This window comes from Rhinopithecus bieti, unplaced genomic scaffold (assembly GCF_001698545.2).
Source record: "Rhinopithecus bieti isolate Rb0 unplaced genomic scaffold, ASM169854v2 scaffold_26424, whole genome shotgun sequence".
NCBI classification, from domain to species: Eukaryota; Metazoa; Chordata; class Mammalia; order Primates; family Cercopithecidae; genus Rhinopithecus; species Rhinopithecus bieti.
The window spans coordinates 130732-153424 of NW_016811744.1; the positions used below are offsets into that span (position 1 = coordinate 130732).

Below are 22693 nucleotides of genomic sequence, written 5' to 3' on the forward strand. Positions count from 1 at the left end.
GACATACACAAGAGTCTGAGATCACATGGTCAAAGGATAAGCCAAAAATACAGTCCCAGGGCACTGGATCTTTCCTTTTTAGGTGTTGTGCGCTTCTGAGTATCTAATTTAAAAAACTCTTTCTCTTAAAGTGCATGTATACAACTTCATGCCAAACTTTTCATATCATTTCAGTGATTTCATGGGAAACCACCTCAACCATGAAGGACAAGCCCACGTGCACACACACACCCATGCACACACTCACTGTTGCAGAAAATTCTTTTATGTGTCCCGCGACAAAGGCCTTGTGTTCAATGGGCTGGCTGTGTGTTTTAGCTCTGAGGTGTTAGATGATCAAAAGAAAACACTAAGGAAAGCTGCCATGAGAGTTTATTCATGGACATCTGGTTAAGAAACATCTCCAAACCAATTACTGCATCCTCATTTTCTTGATGAGGATTGATACTTCCACTGAGATTCACTCCAAAGAGCAGAGGCTGCTCTCTGCTTTCCCCAGCACCCAACTCTGAAAGGGCACACTAGAATTTGGGTGCAAACAGGTCCCCTCACCTCTGGGCACCGAATGAGCTTCCTGGACCTCTGCTTTCTTTGCAGCCTGGACTACAGTGGCCCCTCGCGGGAGTTCTTCTTCCTTCTGTCTCAGGAGCTCTTCAACCCTTACTATGGACTCTTTGAGTACTCGGCAAATGATACTTACACGGTGCAGATCAGCCCCATGTCCGCATTTGTAGAAAACCATCTTGAGTGGTAAGCTCTATAATGTTCACTTTCTTGTGTTTGAAAGTTCTCCTCTTTCTTAGTCAGAATTCAGAAGCATTTCTCAAAGGCCACTGTGTTTACAGCAGTGGCCAGATGTTATGAGGGATGAGCGTGAATGACACAGCCCAAGAAGGAAGACTCTGTTAGTCTTCACCCAGAACACAAGATGAATTTACCAAGGATGCTGATAATATATCAACTGCAAATTGATGTGAGAAAGAATAATTAATTGCCTACTGAGAAGACACTAAGATCAGTAGACATAGGTCATGAATGTTGATAATGTTACTAAAATCATAAGGTCCCAGTGGAGGCTTCTTGGAGGTATTTATGGGTTTGAAATTCTTTGACCTTGGACCAATGTCTTTAGCACTGTGGACACTGGCTTCCGCATCTTACTGTAAGATATGGCTATTGGATCAGATGATCTATAAGCATTCTTCTGACTTGAAAATCCAGTATGTCTTAGGTTCCTGGGTTGTCTGCTGTTGAGGCATTCTATTACCACTTACTGATATGTGTAGGAAGATTGGTATCAATCAATGCTGTGCAGTTTTGTGGTGCAGATGTGGGTATTAGAGGTCTCCAGAATGCTGCTGGGACACCTGGGATGCAGGCACTTTCCTGCTGCATCACCACATGCCTGATTTGAAAATTACCGCTGCTCTGACTGCAGGAGCTCCTGCTGTTGAGAGGGAAAGGAGTCCTGGAGATGGCTAATGTGGGTTCTTCTGACATGGCTTATCTATGCTGCTGTTGAAGGGAGCCACTGGGGTAACACCTGAGCCTGCCGGCCTTAGAACCCCAGTTCTATAGTTTGGCTATAAAGCATCAGTGTAACCCACCTGTGCTCAGGCTTCCAGCTATTGCACATGCCTTCTCTCCAAATGCACTCCCAACCCCTGAAGTTCTTGAGCTGAGGTAGAGTGAGTGACTGCACATCGAGGGTTTTGTACAAGATGAAACAAAACGTGCCCTTTGTCGTCCCAGAACTTGTGAATAAGTGGTTGATGGAGCAGAGCAGGCAAGTCACCGTGGAAGGGCCCAAGAATGGAATCTGCCTCTCACTGAGCTCACATTCAGGCAGGCTCCATTCTGATGGTAGAGAGTGCTATGACCTGTAACACAGGAATATACACACACACAGATTATACCTAATACAATCCCTCAGCTAGCTCTTAGTTTGTGAGCATGAAATTTAAGATGGTGTCTTAGAGGTCGTGAATTGGAATCAGCAATCAACAGAGAAATATTTTCATCAAATATCTTACCATATAAGACTATGCTAGGTAGTGTCAGAAATACCTTCGCTAATTTAACAATTATAAATCAAGCACATAGTATGTGCTGGGGAGGATACAAACATAAAATGAGCAAGGTCTCATGCCTCAAAGAGACTAGTGTGAGGAACACATGAGCCAACCAACCATCACAGTATAATAGCTTCAATGCTCACTTATTCACATCTATACATGTGGGCATGTGTTTGCCTGAGATGCATAGATAAGCCTGAGAATTGTATTCAATCACGAGGGAAAAATATCTCGCTCTGTCCAAGGTAGGGGGTCAGGGAGTGGGGAATGGAGTCTGTGAATCTTACAAAAAGAGGGGACAGTGGCATAGGACAACAGGGACAAGCACCACGGTGGGATGAATGGAAACCGACATTTGAAGAAAACCTTGGTGTCAAGCATGTTTCAGTGCAGCCACAAAATAAGGCCACAGGTGAAGGCCTGATGGGAAGCAGAGAAGATACTGTGGCCCCCACTTGGCTGGACTGCCTGTTAAGAGTGGCCTCTGTCGCTTTCCACAGTGACCATGCCTCGCCTGCTGCCCCGTCCCTGCAATCAACCTGGCTTTGTGGCCTTCTGCTCATCCATGCATTGCAGGGCTGAAGAGGCTCCATAGATGTTTTCGATACACTTTATCACATTAAGGAAGGAAACTGTGTGATACAGGGATTTTGCACGAATTACCAAAGTTCTCTGGATGGATCCCTGATGAGGGCTTGGCAGTGCCTGCCCTCAAAATGCAGGTTAACCACTGTGTCCTTTGCTAGAGGACTTGGCCCCGCACTAAGCATGCTGAGTTTCATCCGCTGATGGTCTCACTCATGTGGAGAGTATTTGTGATGCATCCTGGAAACACAATTGCAGGTAGTTTTCTGAGCCAACTAGCAATCAAAACTGAACCCACGGTGATGAGATTTTCTTCAGCGCCACTCTTTGGATGCTGCTGACTTGTGATGAAATTGGCAGGGAACTCCCTTCTGATTTAAAGCTTCAACGCTGAATGCCTCATTCCAGAGAGTCCTCAGCCTGGCATGCAGAACAAGCCCCTGCACCTCCACAGGGTCAGAGAGCAGATTGTATCATGACCCTCCAGGTGGAGTCACACTTTTCCTCTCTAATCAGTGGCTTCAAATTCCTGAGCAAGGGAAACTGGTTTTCTTTGCACAGAGCCACAGGTGACTGAATGTAAGCCACCTAAGAAGAGTCTTACTTAGATTTTAACAGGAAGCCCTGATCAGCTTTGGGACATCTTAACAAAACCATGATGCCGCAGTTATTCCTTTTGTTTATTTTCATACAGTAAGCCATCTTGTGCCATGAGGCAAATAGTTTAACAAACAAAACATGCAGGTTTCACCTATCTTGTGCCCTTGCTTGGCTCGTTAAGCTCTTTCGCCAGCATTTTAGCAAAGGGTGGCTAGGAGAGCCCAGATCTGGTGATGTGGCTTTGGGTATTTTGCACAAAATGCTGGCAGTGTATGGGTGCTGTGGCACCTGCCTGAAGAACTGTCGCTGTCATTCCTGCAGCCCGCAGGTCCAGGACACTCAGGAAACCAGAATCCTGAGTCCTCAAATCTGATTGCCCACGGCTAATGCCACTCACTGGCTGTCTCTTAACCGCCCACAGGGTGGGCGTGGCTGCTGCTGATCTTGGATCAGTGTCAGGTGCTCCTTCCACCTTCTGAGGGAGTTCATCAGGAGATTCATGGAGGCTGTGAAGAGGATGACAATCATCAGGGCCTGTGCATCACTCATGAGCAAACGGAGAAACCAAAAGATTATAAGGCTTTTTATGGGCACAGCCTTGACTTTGTAAAGCAGGACATTGTCCCTAGACACAGGACAAGCCAGGGCGGATTTGGCCTGCAGGGAGGACAGAGGTGCCTTCATGGACACCCACGCCCTGCCCACCTCCCTTCACTCTGGAATCAGAGATAAGCATAACCACAGACCCGAAATAAACATGGCAAACACAGGTCAGCTTCAAAAGTTGTTGTTGGTTTTTTCCAAAAATAGAAATTTTATTCTCTAGTAAGGCATATCAGAAAATGCTGTGTAATTGGTATTCATCTTTTATAAAATTTATAAATGTATAAAATGCTGATGAGCTAAATGGATCTATTTTGTACTACCAAGCATAATTTTATATGTTATCATAATCATTCATAAAAATTAGATGAATTTAAAAGTCAGTTGCTTGTAGGCTAGTGAAATAGTGAAAGGACTGGAGTTTTCCCTTAACTGGAAGAATTATTACCACTTAACATACACACATTTAATACCGATTGGCTCGCTATAGAGGAATGACTGAGAAACCAAATGTAGAGTTAGAGAAACTAATGTAGAGTTTATATGAATGTTTTAATACAGCTGCTCTTACATGATTATACTTTTTAATGCCTAGCAAAAATCCATTATAAGGCTTCAAAGGATTAAACATCACTCAGGATTGACAGGGTACTCAGCTGTGGCTGGAGGCAGCATCTTTGCAGTGATCAATTTTATCTTTTGTTGTTGTTGTTATTCTGCTTCTTTACCCTTCACTGACCTTCTTCTGTGTCCCATCCTCTTACACATTTTCTGAGTTCCCTCTAAAAAGTAAACTCTATCAGAGCAGAGACACTTTTGTCTTATTTTACTCTAGCACAATGCCTGGCACTTTGTGGTGTTCAGAACAGCTCCCCCGACCACTGGGTGCATAAATGAATATTATTCCACAAGTCACACCAGTCTCTTCCTTCTACCAGGGTTAAGATTAATAGAGTGCTCCTTCCTGCCATGTGCAATTAATTGCTCAAAGTTCACGCTTTTCTGTATTGTCTGTGGTTTTAAAGCCCTTGCAAAGTCAGCAATAAATGCACATGTCCCTTAAGAGCTTTACACTCTGGGAATCTGCTCTCCACGATGCGTGAATGCTGCTTGTTCCTGAAGGAAGGCCTCCTCCTTCTCACACTGCACGTGCTCCTGCAGCAACCACTTCCGGGTGAGGCAATGCCCAAAGACATCAATGGAGAAACCCCTGACACTGTGTCCTTCCTCTGAAAGCTCCCCTTTGAGAGTAGGTACTTGACATTCTGGGCTTCCTGCTTCCTGTGTGTGGGCTTTGTATCCCTTGGAATAGAGCCAGCTTAATCAAAAGCCCTAGCAGGGCATCAGGATTCCACCCAGTTCCTAGTCCAGTGTTGAGACATACCAATATGAATAAATATAGTGAAAATTCTGTGTTACACACGTTGAATAAGCTGGAAAAAAAAACTGTTTGTGGGTTTTGTTTTTTTGTTTTTTGTTTTTGGTCAGGTTTTTTGTTTTTTGTTTTGTTTTGTCATGTTGCCTTTGGCCTAAAGAGACTTTCTGCAATTGCTGTTTCATTACTTATTTGTACGACTGACTTCCAAACTGAAAGGACCCTGTCAAAGTCAGCAGTGATAATATTCAGGCCAAGGAGAGAGAGGAGATAGAATCAGAAGAGCTCTTTCAAAGCTGGAGCCTATAAGGGACCAGCCATGGACCCTGTGGTCACTCATGGACACAGTCCCTGCCAGACCTGGCCACAGCAGGTCAAAGCTGGGAAATAACCCTCTCAATCAACACTCTTCTCCCACCCTCCAGTCCCAACGGCCAAACCCAACCATAAACCAGAGGACAGAGGCTCTCCAGATACTGCAACCCACAGTGGCCAGTCCCTAGGTCACAGAGCAGGGCAGAAAAAGATGGGAAATTAGTGGAGGACGGGAGAGCAGGGAATGGAAAATTACCACAAGAGCCTATACATTTCAGGACATTCAACCCATCCACCAGAAATCTTATAATTTACAGAACAGTGTGTGTCTGTTGTATGTGTCTTTGATGACAGAAGTCGATGAATACTATTCCAAATTTCTTTTTTTTTTTTTTTTGAGATGGAGTTTCGCTCTTGTCTCCCAGGCTGAGTGCAATGGCAAAATCTCGGCTCACTGCAACCTCCATCTCCTGGGTTCTCCTGCCTCAGCCTCCCAGGTAGCTGGGATTACAGGCACATGCCACCACGCCCAGCTAATTTTGTATTTTTAGTAAAGACAGGGTTTCACCATGTTAGCCAGGCTGGTCTCGAACTCCTGACCTCAGGTGATCCACCCTCCTCAGCCTCCCAAAGTGCTGGGATTACAGGCGTGAGCCAACGTGCCTGGCCTATTCCACATTTCATATCTTCATTCTTTGATTATGATGATGTCATTTGCATATTGATGAGGCACTTATATGCTTTTTTTATCCTCTTCATATTTATTGTATCCTGATTTTATATCTTTAGGGATACAGAATTTAATAATTAAGCTAAATAATGAAAGATCCATTGAGAATCTGCTAAATATACCAGGCACTGTCTAACAATATTATAACCCAGATATAATGTTGTTATAACAATATTATAACCCAGATACTGAGTTATCCTACTTTTACAGATGAGGAAAATGAGGCACAGACATAAACAAGGCCATAGTCGAGGACCAGGCAGGAATAGGAACCCAGGTATCATGGCTCTAGCATCAGGATCAGCCCCCATTCAAAGGCAAAGTCAGATATGTATTCGGTCAAATTAAAATACAATGTGACCACCGCTGTGCGTACCTCTATTATAGTGCTTATCACACCATATTGTAATAATGAGGTACAAGGAACTTTGGAAACATGAATGAGAATAATTGGCTGGCAGAGAAGAGGAGTGGGGAGTTCTCGATGGAGGGCCCAGCGTTCACAGCAGATGTCAGTTTGGTGTGGCCTCAGAAGACAGAAAGAGGCTGGAAAGGCATCCTGGTGTTGGGCAGGGAAAAGCATTTGATGGCATTCCCGGGCATTTGGGTTTTGTCATGACGATGATAATGACAGGGAGCCAGGCATGTTGTTAGTAAAGGAAGAGCCTAATCAGGTCTGTATTAAACTCAGAAAGTCAACTCTGGTTACAAGTGGAAAATGAACTGTAGTGGGCAATAGGGGAGTCATTTAAGAGGCTATTGAAATAGTTGTTGGAAGAGAGATTAAAGAATCAAAATAGGGAAGAAGCAGTAGAAATGGAAAGATTTTTCAGAAGCAGCATGAACAAATGAATGAACAAAACTTGGTGACAGATTATAAATGGTGGGAGGTTAAGTATATGACAAGCTAAATGGCTTGAAATGACACTAGTGATCACCTAAAATCCTACCAAATACTTATCAGTGCAAAGACACCTTTTTAAAAATCAACTCACCATTCCTTCTTTATGTAGTACCCTCTATTTTAAATGATACTTCTTTATAAACTGAATTAGCGAGATTATAGTAGCACACTCCCAGATGCTGTGAGATACGTTATTTCAGCATTTTTAATATTTACCAAAACTTCGTGTCATTGGAAACTCTTCACTTACTTGCTACAAAATTATATATAAGAAACTACCAAGTTAAAATGCTCATATATTTTGAATGGAGGCATAAAAAAACAAAACTGTAAATGAATTGTGAAAGATCTAAATTTATTTTTATGTCTAATACAATGCATGAATATTGCAACTGCATATAGTTTCAAACTATTATGTTTATATAGGAAAGATTCACATTTAAGTTCAAACATTCCCTTCTCTAAGGGTCTTTCCTGAGCACTCAATTTTAAATAGTGCATCCATTTATAATTTTCCAACTTAACATCTTACTTTAATATATTGGCTGAATTTATCACTGTATAAAGTATTAATATGTTTATAATTTGTTGTCATTTCTTCCCGAAAATGTAAGCCCAGTGAGACCAGAGTCTTGCCTGTAGCTTTCCTAGTCACAAACTTGGCACTCAGTAAATATGTGTGGAAGGAAGGAAGGAAAAAAAGAAAGGAGGGAGGGAAGAAGAGAGGCTGGACAGATAGATGGATGGTTGAATGGAAGGATGGATGGATGGAATGCTTCTCAGGTAAAACTTCTTGGTTAATGAGAATTTTTATCTCATTTCAATTTTTAGTTCAGAATATTTGAACTAAAATAAAATAAATAAAACAGTAAAAAAAAAATAAATTTGGGGCTTTTCACTCATTGTTGAGTGTCATTTAAGCTCCTACCAACTATTTTCTCTGAAATCACCACTGGAAATTCTTTCTGTCCCAATTATTCTGAATGTCACTTTTCCCGGAGCAGATCTAAGATGCCCTAAGTCTGAACGATTGAAATAGGTGAGTTCCTTCTCTATTTCTAGGAAGAATACCAGAGCCTCAGACACATTTTGTTCGTCTTAAGTACAGTCATGTGTCAGTTAACGACAGGGAGACTTCTGAGAAATGCATCACTAAGCAATTTTATCATTATGTGAACATCATAGAGTGGAATTACGCAAACCTAGATGGCAGAGCCTACCGCACACCTATGCTCTACGGTATAGCCTATTGCTCCTGGGCAACAAACCTGCACAACATGTTACTATACTGAATACCTTAAGCAACTGTAACACAACAGCAAGTATTTGTGTATCTCAACGTAGCTAAACATAAAAAAGGTACAGTAAAATCATTGTATAGAAGATAAGAAATGGTACACCGGTGTAGGGCAGCTCCATTATAATCTTTTGAGACCACTGCTGTATGTGTGGTCTGTCATTAACTGAAACGTGGTTATGTGGCCTATGCCTGTGCTAACACGTATCATTTTAAGAAATGACTACGTTATGAGTCACTCTTTACATAATTGTCAGTGTGAGAAGGATTTTCAGAGCCAGATTTCAGATTTGAGGCTGTTAATCAGTTTCTCTGCAGCCACCAAAATGTCTGTGTCCTCCTTTATGTCTGTGGTGGTGACGAATCTAACCTTACAGGTGTCACAATCAGACATTCTACCACTTCTCAAACCGAGATTTCCAAGAGGATCCCAAGGCCCTTTGCTAACTGCAGGATAAACAGACTCCCCTGCCTCCTTCTGCCCCAGCCCCGACCTCTCTCCCTTCCCAAGCAGATACTCCCTGGGTGGTAAAAATCTTCTGTTTTCAGGTCTTTAGCAAGGGGAAGTTGGGGAGGAGGGAAGCTCTTTTGTGCATGTTTAGAGTTTGGCCAAGTGGGTAAGTGAGTATTAAGTGTAATTGTAGAGTTTTATGGAACTTAAGAAGTCCTGGATAACACACTTTAAATATCCTTTGCTACATCTGCAGAGTCTTGAATTAGTAGGTAGAAACCACAACATTATGAGATCCCACTGGGTGTCTCATGGCCCTTCAACCTCCCAGGGCCCTCCTGACAGAAGAGCTCAGTGTGGACTTTTGATCTGAGTTTAAGATCAGGTAAGCCCCAGTGCCAGCCCTACCCCTAACAACAGTTCCTGGGTTCTTTCATGAACATCTACAAGAGCTTTGCTGACCCCATCTCTGGCTGAATCTCAGTAGCCTCCCTATCAATTCTCAAAGAAGATGTGGAGCAAATATTAGATGAGAAGTCACCATAGAATGTGCGGGATTGGTTAGGACTCTGCCTGTCCTATGTCTGAACCCAGCTTTCTTTAGAACATGTGAGAAACTTTCAGTAGGAAAAGAATGAACTATTTAGTTAATGATGCCCATACTGTAACTGGGTATGCAACCAAAAGAAAATTATGTTAGATTCCTCTCAACTTTGAAAACACATGGAAAAAAAGGAATGAAATTTCTTCAGGAAAATCTACATGAATTTATGCATATGCTAGAACATAAAAATTATTGAGAACATAAAATGAACTCAAGAAACCTTGAGTGGTAGAGACCTTTTTAGAGACAATCAATCTTTTTAATCAACAACTAGAATCTATAAAAGAAAAGAAAGGCCGAGCACAGTGGCTCACGCCTGTAATCCCAGCACTTTAGGAGGCCAAGGCGGGTGGATCGCTTGAGGTCAGGAGTTTGAGACCATCCTGGCCAACATGGTGAAACCCCATCTCTACTAAAAAATACAAAAATTAACCAGGCCTAGTGACACATACCTGTAATCCCAGCTACTCGGGAGGCTGAGGCAGGAGAATTGCTTGAACCCGGGTGGCTAAGGTTGCAGTGGGCCGGGATTGTGCCACTGCACCCCAGCCTGGGCAACAGAGTGAGACTCTGTCTCAAAAAAAAAAGAAAGATGTATCTGAATATATAAAAATTAAAATACTTTCATGACAAAAATACCATAAACAAGGTCAAAAGACAAGCTTTGATCTTGAAAATTAATCTTTGCGACTCAAGAAAATCAGAGGTTGAAAATCTGTAATACACATTTCAAAGAGCTCTTACAACTTGAAAAAAAGAGGAGATACAACCCTGGGAAAATTGGCAAAGAATAAGAAAAAGCTGTTCAGAGAAGAACAAATTCAAATGATTGATAAACCCATTAAAAAATTTGAACTTTTCCAATGGTGAAGGAAATGAAAACTAAGGTAACAATGAGATATCATTTTATAACGATCAAATTGCCAAAATTAAAGAGTTATTTATCTTTGGAGGGGACATGAGTAAAAAGATGCTTTCATACATTGTTGGTAGAAACATGCATGAAGCAATTTTACAGCCTTTTGAGGGGAATCCAACCCACAATATAAACTAAAATTTTAAAAACCCATATACCCTTTAGCCCATAAAGTTATCTCATAGAAACAAAAGCACTAATATCCAGTACTTTTATAATAACAGGTAATATTTATTGAGCCCTTATTATGGGCCAGGTATTTTTGCAAAGGCTCTACATGAATTACATAAGCTGTTATAATCCTCTATTTTACAAATGAGGAAACTGATACCCATAGAGGCTTAAACTTGCCCAGTATAAGAGCTAGTAAGTGGCAGAGGTGAGGAGCAATCACATGCAGTCTAACTCTAGACTGCAGAATTTTCCTTTTTTTCTTTTTTTTCTTTTGTAACAGAATCTTGCTCTGTCACCAGGCTAGAGTGCAATGGCGCAATCTTGGCTCACTGCAACCTCCACCTCCCGGGTTCAAGCGATTCTTCTGCCTCGGCCTCCTGAGTAGCTGGGACTACAGGTGCCCCCTACCACACTTGGCTAATTTTTGTATTTTTAGTAGAGACGGAGTTTCACTATTTTGGCCAGGTTGGTCTCAAACTCCTGACCTCATGATCGGCCGGCCTTGGCCTCCCAAAGTGCTGGGATGACAGGTGTGAGCCACTGTGGCTGGCTGAGTGCAGACTTGTAAAAGCTATGCTGGACTGCTGCACAAAACACACTGGTGTGTTTATTTCAGCAGTGTTCGTAAAGACACAAACCTAGAAGCAATGCAAATGTCCATCGGCAGGGGAATGTTTACATGTATTACAGCAGATCCACACTGCACAGTCATATGGAGCATAAAAAAGACTGAATTAGAAGCTTCCAGGTGATGGAGAGAGATTTCCTCAAGATATTGTTGAGAGAAGAAAAGCAGAAAAGCATGAAGAATGCAATTCAAAAATTGAAAAATACTAACCCCAAGCCTGTGTGTATGTAGCTAGAGATACGTAAATATAAATATATTAGTATGTGATTATATGATTCAGATTTTAAAAATGGAAGGGCACATTTTAGATTATCAATATGTGTCACAGGAGATGAGCCGAGGTGACAGGAGCCAGCTAGCCATGCCAGGAGAAGCCAAAATCTATATAAAAATTACATCTGTGTGTAAAAAATAAATAAATCTCTTACAGCCAAGATGCCATTTGGTATAAATGTCTAGCTTAATTATTAGTGGAAAACAAATATCTTAGATATGCATTCATCAATGCACAATTCTTAGCACCTAAGGACTTGATGCTGGATTCTCCAAACTGTTCTACACGTGAGCTCCTGGCATATTGTAAATGCCTCATGTACGTGGTATGACTATGCTCGCCCTACCCTTGGTCTCTTCCCTTCTTTATCTCTCTTTGCCATTTCTCCCCCCTTTACTCAGCACAGACCTCTTTACTAATTCCCCACTGTCTACAAAATGGAGTCTGGACTCCTCGCATTCTCAGGACAGCCAAAGCACAAGACCACCTGCCTTGAGACACCATCTGCCTCTTCCCAGCAGCTCCTCCTCTGCCCTCCCCACGCTTCCTTAGGCTTTGCTCCGCTGCCCATATGTGCTCGATTGTTTCTTCTGTTCCTCTTCTCTCATTTACGTGGGCGCAAATTTCCCACCCTGAAAATCCACTTAAAATACTGCATGATTTCTTCATGATTTCCTGAACCTTCTCAAGACAAATATGTTCATCTTCTCTTGAATTCTTTTAAAAAACAAAGATTTCCAAACCCTTTTAGCTGGAACCTTGTTCTCCAATCTAGAACAGATGGAATTGGAGCCAGGCTCTGGCAAGGAGGAGGGGTGACTGGTCCACTGAGCCCCTCAGGCTCTTCCTCCTCCCCATCTCTATGCTTCCGTGCAAAATAGCTTGAGAAAGCACTGCTCTAATCTACTGTCTGCGTCTCTCCTTGCATCCCTCCCTGGCCACTTTGTGTTAGCTTCGAAACTGGATCAGGGCAGCATCTTATTGTTCGGGTTTGCCCTCTGCAGCCAGCGTGGTTTCTGGCATGGAGGCAGCACCCTTCAGGTCCTGAGGCAGGTGCCACACAGCAAAAGGCAAACCCAGGTTTCATGCCTGCTCCAACTCTCAGTAGACCCTGGGCAGCTTTCTTGACTTATCTGAGTCTCAGCCTCCTAGTTCACCAAAAGGACATAAGAGTGCCTGCTGTGGTTTGAATGACGCATCCCCCAGAATTCATATGTTGAAACTTAATCACCGATGTGATGATATTAAGAGGTGGGGCCCTTAAGAAGTGATTAAATGATGAGAGCAGAGTCCTCATGAATGGGAGTAAGGCCCTTATAAAAGGCCTTGAGAGAGTGAGTTTGCCCACTAGGTACAGTAGCACCACCACGGCCACCCCCAGCTGTCACAACCGAAAATGTTTCCAGACATTGCCATAATTCTCCTAGAAGGCAAAACCACTCTGTTGAGAACCACTGTTTTCGTGATGGAAGACTGGAAAAAGAAAAGGTTAAGCAAAATTTTTTTGCAGGATAAAAAGTATTTCTGTAGGCCTAGAGCTTTAGGAAAACATTTTCAACCTTGGAATATGTCATTGCTGCAGTTGGAATGTATGTGTTTTTCCAAAATTCATAGGTTGGAACTTAACCCCCAAGGTGATGGTATTAAGAAATGAGGCCTTGGCTGGGCAAGGAAACTCATGCCTGTAATCCCAGCACTTTGGGAGGCCGAGGCAGGTGGATCACCTGAGGTCAGGAGTTTGAGACCAGTCTGACCAACATGGTGAAACCCCATCTCTACTAAAAATAGAAAAATTAGCCAGGCATGGTGGCACATGCCTGTAATCCCAGCTACTCGGGAAGGCTGAGGCAGGAGAATCACTTGAACCTGGGAGGCAGAGGTTGCAGTGAGCCTAATTGCATTGCACTCCAGCCTGGGCAACAAGAGCAAAACTCCATCTCATAAACAAACAACAACAAAAAGTAATGAGGCCTTTGGGAAAGTGATTAAGTCATGAGGGCTCCACCTTTGTGAATGGGATCAGTCCCCCTATAAAAGAGGTTGAAGAGAGTGGCCTAGTCCCTTTTGCTGTTCCCGTTCTGCCATTTGAGGATACATCTAGGTGTCCATCTTAGAAGCAGAGAACAAGGCCTTACCAGACCCTGAATCTTTTGGCACCTTGATCTTGGATTTCTCAGCCTTCAGAGCTGTGAGAAATGAATTTCTATTATTTATAAATTACTCAAGCCATGGTATTTTGTGATAGCCACAGGAATGAACTAAGACACTCATATATTAGACCTCTCTGGTTATTGGACCAGCATAATTGAGCCACACGCTTTAGTTTTCAAATGTTGGCAACTGAAGAACTTACTTTAAGTAATGACCTTCAAGTAATGACCAGGTGAGTCTCGGTGCAGTCAGTCCACTGAGTTCATGTCCTGATTCCCTGCTAGTCCATCTAGAGAGAATCTCCCAGATGCTGTTATCATTTGTTTCCCAAGACAGTGGCCTCCTGGACTGAGTCAGAGGGAAAAGCTTAGACAGAAGCCACAGCTCTGTCTCCAGCCATAAGCGGGCTGCTGGAAGGATTCCCACAGAGTTGCCGTGGGCTCTTTATGAAGGCTAGAGGTTAGCTATGGCCCTGGTGTGCTCTCACCTGCCCCACAACAACCACCTCACCCTCCAAGCAGGCCTGCAGCTGCACAGGAGTTCCAGACACCATGCCTCAGTCCTCCCACAGACCAAGAGGGAAAAATTACAAAGCAAACCACTGGTGGGGATGCCAGGGCCTACACCAAACCCACTATTAGCTGTGGAGACAGGAGACTAGCCAATGGCCAAACCCTGAACTCAGCCCACAAGAATGTGCACAGAGCACAGGGAATGACAGCAATGCTGGCCTTGGTATAAAAGCCAGGACCAGGGAAATTTGGTTGTGCCAGGAGGACAGGGAGCTGCAAAGAATCAAAACTCTGCTTCCCCCATATTTATTCCAAAAACAGCTCCGTGGTGCAGACGTTATTGCTGGCGCTTCCCCTTACTCTTTGTACTGTGTATTCACTTTCCAAAGGTAGTTCTGCTTGTTTGTTTGTTTGTTTGTTTGTTTGTTTGTTTGTTTGTTTTCATACGGAGATTCGCTCTTGTCTACCAGGCTAGAGTGCAATGGCGAGATATTGGCTCACTGCAACCTCCGCCTCCCGGGTTCAAGCAATTCTCCCACCTCGGCCTCTCGAGTAGCTGGGATTACAGGTGTGTACCACCAGGCCTGGCTAATTTTTGTATTTTTAGTACAGAAGGGGTTTCACCATGTTGGCCAGGCTGGTCTCAAACTTCTGACTTCAGGTGATTCACCTACCTTGGCCTCCCAAAGTGCTGGGATTACAGTCGTGAGTCACCATGCCTGGCCTTGCTCGTATTTTTAAATACCAGCATCAAACAGACCTGAAAACTGCTCTTTCTAGGAGCTTGGCTGTGTGGGGCCGCTAGAAGGATGCAAGGCCTTTGAGGAGACAATGTCAGAAGAGAGAGAAAGTCTTAAATTATAAGAGAGAGCAAAAAGTGGATGGAACAAGAGCCCAGAGGAGGCAGGGAAAGGGGATAGGTAGCCCAAGTGGAGAGATTAACTTTGAAAAAGAGTCAGCCCCTGCAGGAGAATTGCTTGAACCTGGGAGGTGGAGATTGCAGTGAGCAGAGATCTCGCCATTGCACTCCAGCCTGAGCAACAAGAGGGAAACGCCATCTCAAAAAAAAAAAGAAAAAAGAAAAAGAGTCAGCCCCTTTTTCCTTGAGATTGAGGGAAATAAATGGCAAGTGTAGATTGCAGATGTACTTACTAATGAGAGAGGCGACAAAAGCAAGAACCAGAGAGAGTGAGAGGATGGTGATATGAGGGGGATTAGATAAAAAGAAGACCCCCCCAATTAGTGGGGTGTGAGGAGGCAAGGATGCATGTGCCTGTAGGTGGTGGTGTGAGAGGAGGCCAAGTAGAACCCTTCATACTCTCAGCTTCTAGAAAAGCCTTTGTCCTCCATCCCTTCTTCCAGTATCCATGAGGAAAATGCAATGAGTGATGCCTAAGGCAAAAAACTTCACTTTTGACCTTCAGATTATGTTTTCATCTTAAAATATGATGAGGGACTTGGAATGGGTGGTTCTCAAATTTTAGTCAGCAACTGCAGAATTTATTTTAAATGCAGATTTCCATAACCCACCCCACAGAGTCTGATCTCCAGGCTAGATCTTAACGAACACCCCAGGGACTCAGATACCAATGGAAGGGTCACCCCCACCTTGGAGAAATTCTGCCTTAGATGCCAGCAGCATCAAGAGCCTTTCAAAGAGTGTGAGGAAGAAAAGCTGGCTGTTCATGCAATTTTCACACTCTGAAATAAAATCTACCCCAGGCAGACACGATAGGTTTTCACTAGACTTTCTAATACATAAGAAGTTAGAAAATATGAAAGGCCCGAACCTGAAGGCAGTAACACTGAGTAAAGCATGGAAACATACATTGTGTGGGAGCGTCATGAAGGTCTTATGCACTTAAATAATGATGTTGAGAAAGGATAATTATTTTTAATTAAACAAAGTTAGGAGGATAAGGAAAGAGGGGTATCTTTGAGATGGGTTTTAAAAAATGTAATAGAACTTAGCAATTATGAAATACTTTTCATCTTCAAAGAACCTATTAACATTAAATTACTCTTTCTTTTCATTCTCCTGTGAGGTAAGTAAGCAAATATTAACATTATTATCCCTTATTTGTAGATGGGAAGAGAGGAGTGGAGAGGCTTTGACATGCCCATGCAGAGCTAAAATTGAAAGAATTTTTTTTCACAAGTTCCTACTGGAGACTGTGGAGATCTGGGTTTGGGGCTATTGTTTCACCTCTTGCTCTCCTGTGTGCTTGTAATATTTGGAAAAGAAGTTACTGCAAAATTATGTAAGCAAGCATTAGTGGGAGGTGGAAGGAGCTCCTGTGTCCTGTACAGGGGCATGAAATGCTATTTACAAGTCTCCAAATTTCCCTGGTATATCAGGATTTAAACTGCGGAGGTTTTCACAAGAATCAGAGTTAATTAACTTGAGGAGACTCTTTACATTATCTTATTTCAGTTTCCTATTATAAAATAGAGCTTAAAAATTAGGCTTTATTTGTTGATTCAAAACTCTTTTTTATGAATGTATTATGGCTTGATTACACAAACGAACATCAATGCTGCCTACGTTAGAAATTTGCTTCGAGGACAAAGGAAAGTAAAGCACTCTAGTAACAATATCAAGCCCAAGAATCAGTCGGAATATGTGGTCAGCATCATGGCTGAGAAATTTTTAGGCTTGACTCTGAGTATGAAAATTAACAAAATTGAAACTATTATTTAAATTACTGAAAATGTACTTTCCATGAAATCAGTTCATTTCCTGGATGTTTAAATGCCAAATAGAATTAACAGAATCAACATATTGCATTCAAAAGTCTTTTTGTCTGTTGGGAGAGGTTTAAACAGCAAATTATATGTAAGTATAAAGACGTCTTTCTGTTCAGCCCAGTTTCATGAGAGGAGGGATACATTCAGCGGGGTGGAGTGTAAAGAGTTTGACAGCAACAGAAACTGGAATGACAGGAGGGGTGGGGCCAATGTAAACCACCTAGCATGAGTTATTCTCGATTAAGAATAACATAGCTGAAAAAAGTACTGAAAATGACATTGGCAGAGGTGGACCAGGGACAGAAGTACAATCCTAATCAAATTGAGAACAGAACCAAGATAGCCCAGTGATCTCAGGATCTGAGAAGGGGGATGGTTGGTGGAGATATATACAACTAATGATCAGGAATATCATTGTGAATGATAAATGGGAATCACTGTAGACCTCTAGGAAAGTGTGTGATGTAATCCAGGAGACGGATCCTCCAGCCTAGGCTGAGAACAGATCAGCCTTGGGACCTTTAGGAGTGGAAAGGGGAGGCTTCCTACTTTCAGATGATGAATAGCAAACAGAGGCTACACTGGCTGTCCCTACTGTCCAGACTTCTATGGACTTTCTCTTTATAGTCTAATTTTAAAGAATATCAATTAATTCTATTATCTAAAGAAAAATATCATTAGTAGGTAAATCTTCAAAACAATAAAGCATCATAGAACATAGTCATAAACCTCAATATTATGCTGATTTAGCATATTGTTTGGTTTATGCATTCCATATTTTCCCTCTATCTATGCAATTAACTCAGAACCAATTACTTAAATAGCTTCAGGTATTTCTGGTATCCTGATTGTATCAGTACATAGATCTTGTGTGGCATGGCAACTTGATGTTGTCAGAGCTATTATTATTTTGCCAATCGTGTGAAAATTACAGAATGCTACATCAGTTTAGACTTAGGTCATATTTAAATAATTCTAACATCTTCCTGGAGCATAATGTCACTAGATTGTACACTCCATGGGAGCATGAGGGCCTTGTCTATTATGTTCACTAAGTATTCCAGCAGTTAGCACAGTGCCTTGCAGATGATAGATAACTTATGATTTATGGAAAGATTGAATGAGTGAATGAATGAATGAAAATTCTAAACACTGTTTGGTTTAGCCCAACTTGATTTTTTTTTTAACCTGACTCAGATAAATGGAAATATTGTGCATTGACTAATGCATCACAGGTAAGAGAGAGATAATAACATTTAAAGGGTCAATAAGGCACTCTGGGTTCTGCCTGGAACACAATGGCATTGCCATTCCTGTATTTTCTGGTCTGTGCAGCTCAAATAATTAAGACTTCTAAACCTCATCTTCCTGGATTAACCAGTTAGATAAATATATAGCAGGGCCAGGTGCAGTGGCTCACACCTGTAATCCCAACACTTTGGAAGGCCAAGGCAAGAAGATGGCTTGTGTCCACGAGTTCGAGACCAGCCTAGGCAACACAGCAAGACCTGTCTCTACAAAAAATAAATTAACCAGGCATGGTGGTGTGCACCTGTGGTCCCAGCTACTCAGGAGACTAAGGCGAGGGGATCACTTGAGCCCAGGAAGTCAAAGCTGCAGTGAGCCGAGATCGCATCATTGCATTCAGCCTGGGCGACAGAGTGAGACCCTGTCTCAAAAAAAAAAAAAAAAAATAGATGAGGATATAGCAGGTTTCAGAGCACTTTAGTTATCCAGGCAAGCAGCTTTTTATGATCAAATTTTCTATATAATACTGGGCTTGGAACTAGACACTGTATCTCATTCTAAAACTAGATAAATTCTCTTCTTGAATGAAATTAAATGTATTACTTTAGTGGAACAACTTAAAAATTACAAGATCCTATGCTGAGTGAAAAGTGTTCTGAACAAGCAAGGAGGAGGGCTATGCTGTGAGTGGGCGCTCCCTCACTTTCCTAAGGCTGCTGTAGCAAATTACCACAAACTGGCCATTCTCAGTTCTGGAAGCCAGAAGGCCAAAATCAAGGTGTCAGCAAGGCCACACTCCCTCTGAAGGCTCCAGGGGAGACCCTTTTATGCCTCTTTCAGCTTCTGGGGTTTCAAGGGCTCCTTGGCTTGTGGCTGCATCACTCTAGTCTCTGCCTCTGTCTTGCATGGCCTTCTCATCGGTTCCTGTGTCCTCTCCTCTCTATCTCTTATAAGAACGCTTGTCGATGGATTAGGACCCACCTGGATAATCCAAGATCATCTCATCTTGAGATCTTTTACTTAATTATATCTTCAAAGACTCTTTTTTCCAAATAACATTACAGTCACAGGTACCAGGGTTTAGGACATGGGCATATATTGTGAGGGCCAATATTCAACCCATTCAGATACTTCCCATCATGGAAACCTCCAAGTTTAATAATGCAGTATGATATTTCACTCTGAACCTTTGGAGTGTCTGTTTCTGAAGAATACACAAGATTTTGATAGAAAATTCACCAATCTTTCCAACGGCTCTCAAAGGCCTCTGAAAAGAAATCAGTAGTATTCTCCCAAGGTAAACAGGCAAACCGGTGAAAAAAATTTCAACTGTTTGCCTGAGCTCATAAAGCAAATTCACAAAAAAGTCAACCTGGAGAACTAATGACTGAGGCTCAGACGATGGTAAATAGCTAGAAACTTAAATAACTAAAAACTGAGCTATTAGCTAACGTTAATAGCTAAACTGAGAGCTGCGCTATTTTGGTCCATTGATTAACTACTTTGATTAATTCTGTCCAATGAATTGTTCAGTCATTTGACCATGAAAGGCTGCTTGCCTGGATAATTAAATGCACATTGTTTTTGCGACTTGTAGACATAACCTCAGTCATGAGCATCCATGATATTGCAAAACAAAATATTTGAACTCTCCCAGTAAAGAATACTTGGAAGCTAAGGAGGAATCATGTCTTAGAGGTCAATGAAAGCATCTTTGAGGGCCAGATACCTGGACACCTCTAGACACAGGAGGAAATCAAAGGTGGGGTAATGTTCTCTACATTTACGGGAAGGTTTATTTTCCTAGATCTTTGTTCCTCAACTCCTTTCCACATTAACCTAACTTCATCCTTATAATCTGTGAAAATGCGATTGATACATTCAGTATTAACACAAGCTAACCAGAATGCTGGGTCAAAAAATATCCACACTTTCAAATGATCAATTTTACCACAACTAGTTTTGCATTGAATTGAAGAGCAATACTAAGTATGTTATTTGCCATCTCTATATAGTCAGAGGGTTTGTTAAGAGTCTGCATAAGGTACTTTTAGAAGTGCTTTCTCTAAAAGCGAGGCACACCACACACTTGGCCTACCACGTTGAGGGGAAGCAGCTCTGGTCTCACTCCTCTGCCCCCCCCCCCGCAGGGCAGATATTAAAGGAGGGGACTTGGCGGCACCAGGGCTAGACATTCATTTCACTTACTAATTAGCAATCTGAAGATAATATCCTGTCATTATCTTGTGTTGGCAGAGTCTCTTTCATGGCAGATGAAGAAAACTTCAAGTTTTCTCAGCTAATTTGTAAAACCGTTTCCACACAGAGGGAAGCTATGAAAACCAAATATAAATAATACCTTGCATCTGCAATATTGAAACAATTTTTATGGGGCATTGAGGAGGGGATTCTTTATACATTCCTCAAAACAGTATCTGAATAAATGTGGGTGTAGAGAATAGACCAAACCTACCTAACCCCTGTGGCAGTGACCTACATTCCACTCCAGCCACCTGCTCCCACAGTGGCCCTCCCAACCTCATTATCACCCAGAACTGTGCCATGTCAGAAACTGAAAACTCTAAAATCCCGCTGTCAATCATTCTACAGCCGGCATTCCCACCTCCTCCCCCTACCACCACTCCTTGCCAAGCTTGTTCTCACCTTGGATTCTCTGTCTCCTCATAGTCTGGCATGGCCTCCTTCATCCCAGGCCTCCTGAGCGCCTTTGTTCCCTGCACACCCAATTCCCTCCCTGCTCCATGCTCGCACCCCATCTGACGGACAAAATGCCACTGTGGATTAGTATTGTAACTCACTCTTCCCCATTCCATGCCAAGGTAGTTTTCTATAACTCTAGCCCTGGAGAAAATGAAGTAATTCCAAGAAAGGGTACAATTCTAAATTATACTCTCTGACCTCAGAAAGTGCCAGAGCAAAGCTCACCAGTCCTGTTACGGGGGCATCTTCCATTTTACCGTCCCAAAAGCCTCCACCAACCAAAATCACCTCCACTGTGAGGTGACTTCAGACCCTACTGAAATGGAAACACTGAGGTCACCACTTCAGTTTCTCACCCCAAATACAAATGCTACCCAACCTTAACACCCTCCCTGGAGTCCTTTCCTCCACTCCAGGTGGACCCACCCACTCAGGCTGGAGGCCCACCAGTCCCCATCTCCACGCCTCTCCAGCAGTCATCCCTTTCTCATGGATCTTTACACTTCATGCTCTCCCCCTGCTCTGCTCCTCTCCGTCACTCACTTCCTCACCTTCTGAAGTCTGATTTCAGTAATCGTCACCAGCACTGCCCTTTCCATGAGCAGCAGAGACCATCTAATCAACAGAGCCAGTGAACTCTTACCACTTTTTACTTTTTTTATTTTTATTCATTTATTTATTTTTTTGAGACAGAGTTTTGCTTTGTCACCCATGCTGGAGTACAGTGGTGCAATCTTGGCTCACTGCAACCTCTGTCTCCCAAGTTCAAGCGATTCTCCTGCCTCCGCCTCTCGAGTAGCTGGGATTACAGGCCTGTGCCACCATGCCTGGCTAATTTTTTTTTTTTTTTAGTAGAGATGGGGTTTCACCACATTGGCCAGGCTGGTTTTGAACTCCTGACCTCAGGTGATCCACCCACCTCAGCCTTCCAAAGCGATGGGATTACAGGCATGAGCCACCACACCTGGCCCACACTTTGCTTTAATGGACACTTTACTGCAGTAGATACACACTGCTATTTGAAGCTCTACCCCCTTAGATTCTGACATGCCATTGTCACCTAGTTTTTATTATATCTTATAAGTAAATAAACATAGTTTTATCACATCAGTAAGGTACACTCATTATGAAAAAATTTAATATACATAAGAAAATATCTCCATACAGAAATAAATGTCATTATTCTTCTGACCTAAGTTTTTCCATATTCTTTTATGGATGGATGGATGGATGGACAGATATAATTTTATATAAAATATAGCAATGTAATCAAAGTTTACTGCTTTATAAACTTCTCTCCATACTAACATATGAATTCTAAATTTATATTTTCAGCTCTGACCTTTCTGTTAAGCTTCAAACTTTATTATCAAAATACCTACTAGACATCTCCATTTTGATCCTCCTCCAAATTAACAATTACTCTGTCCCACCAAGTCACTTCTTCCTGTCCTCCTTCTCTTCTGCTGCGTCTCACTGTCCTGCTGATGTACCTCCAAAGTGTTCAGCATGATCCCCTTGACATATTGTAATAACCTCCAAATCTGTCCCCTCCTAAAATCTATATCCTTTATATGGGTGCAAAGTGATTTCTCTAAAAATGCCAAAACAAGCGCATCACTCCCCTATTTAAACCGGTCCATGGGTTCTCATCATCTACAATTTAAAGGGTGAACTTGTTGGCATGGAAAATAAGACCTTCCAGGACCTCCTGCTATCTCTCTCCACAACCTTATCTCATATCTTGTCCTTCCTCATTTTGTACGCTCTAGTAATCATGAA

At 42.3% G+C, this 22693-nt stretch overlaps 1 protein-coding gene and 1 long non-coding RNA gene across 7 annotated transcripts in view; one reads left to right on the top strand and one right to left on the bottom strand.

Moving 5' to 3' along the window:
* Positions 1–22693, top strand: part of HECW1 (HECT, C2 and WW domain containing E3 ubiquitin protein ligase 1) — a 172902-nt gene that overhangs the window by 116469 nt on the left and 33740 nt on the right. For all 6 annotated transcript variants that reach the window (XM_017894935.1, XM_017894936.1, XM_017894938.1 and 3 more), the window contains one exon: positions 598–750. In XM_017894935.1, the coding sequence (XP_017750424.1) occupies positions 598–750 (153 nt within the window). The remainder of the gene's footprint in view (positions 1–597; positions 751–22693) is intronic.
* Positions 356–14137, bottom strand: LOC108544022 (uncharacterized). The gene is made up of 3 exons (XR_001889722.1): positions 13885–14137; positions 2615–3766; positions 356–1880 (listed from the first exon to the last, which is right to left on the bottom strand). It is a non-coding gene; the product is annotated as an uncharacterized LOC108544022 (long non-coding RNA).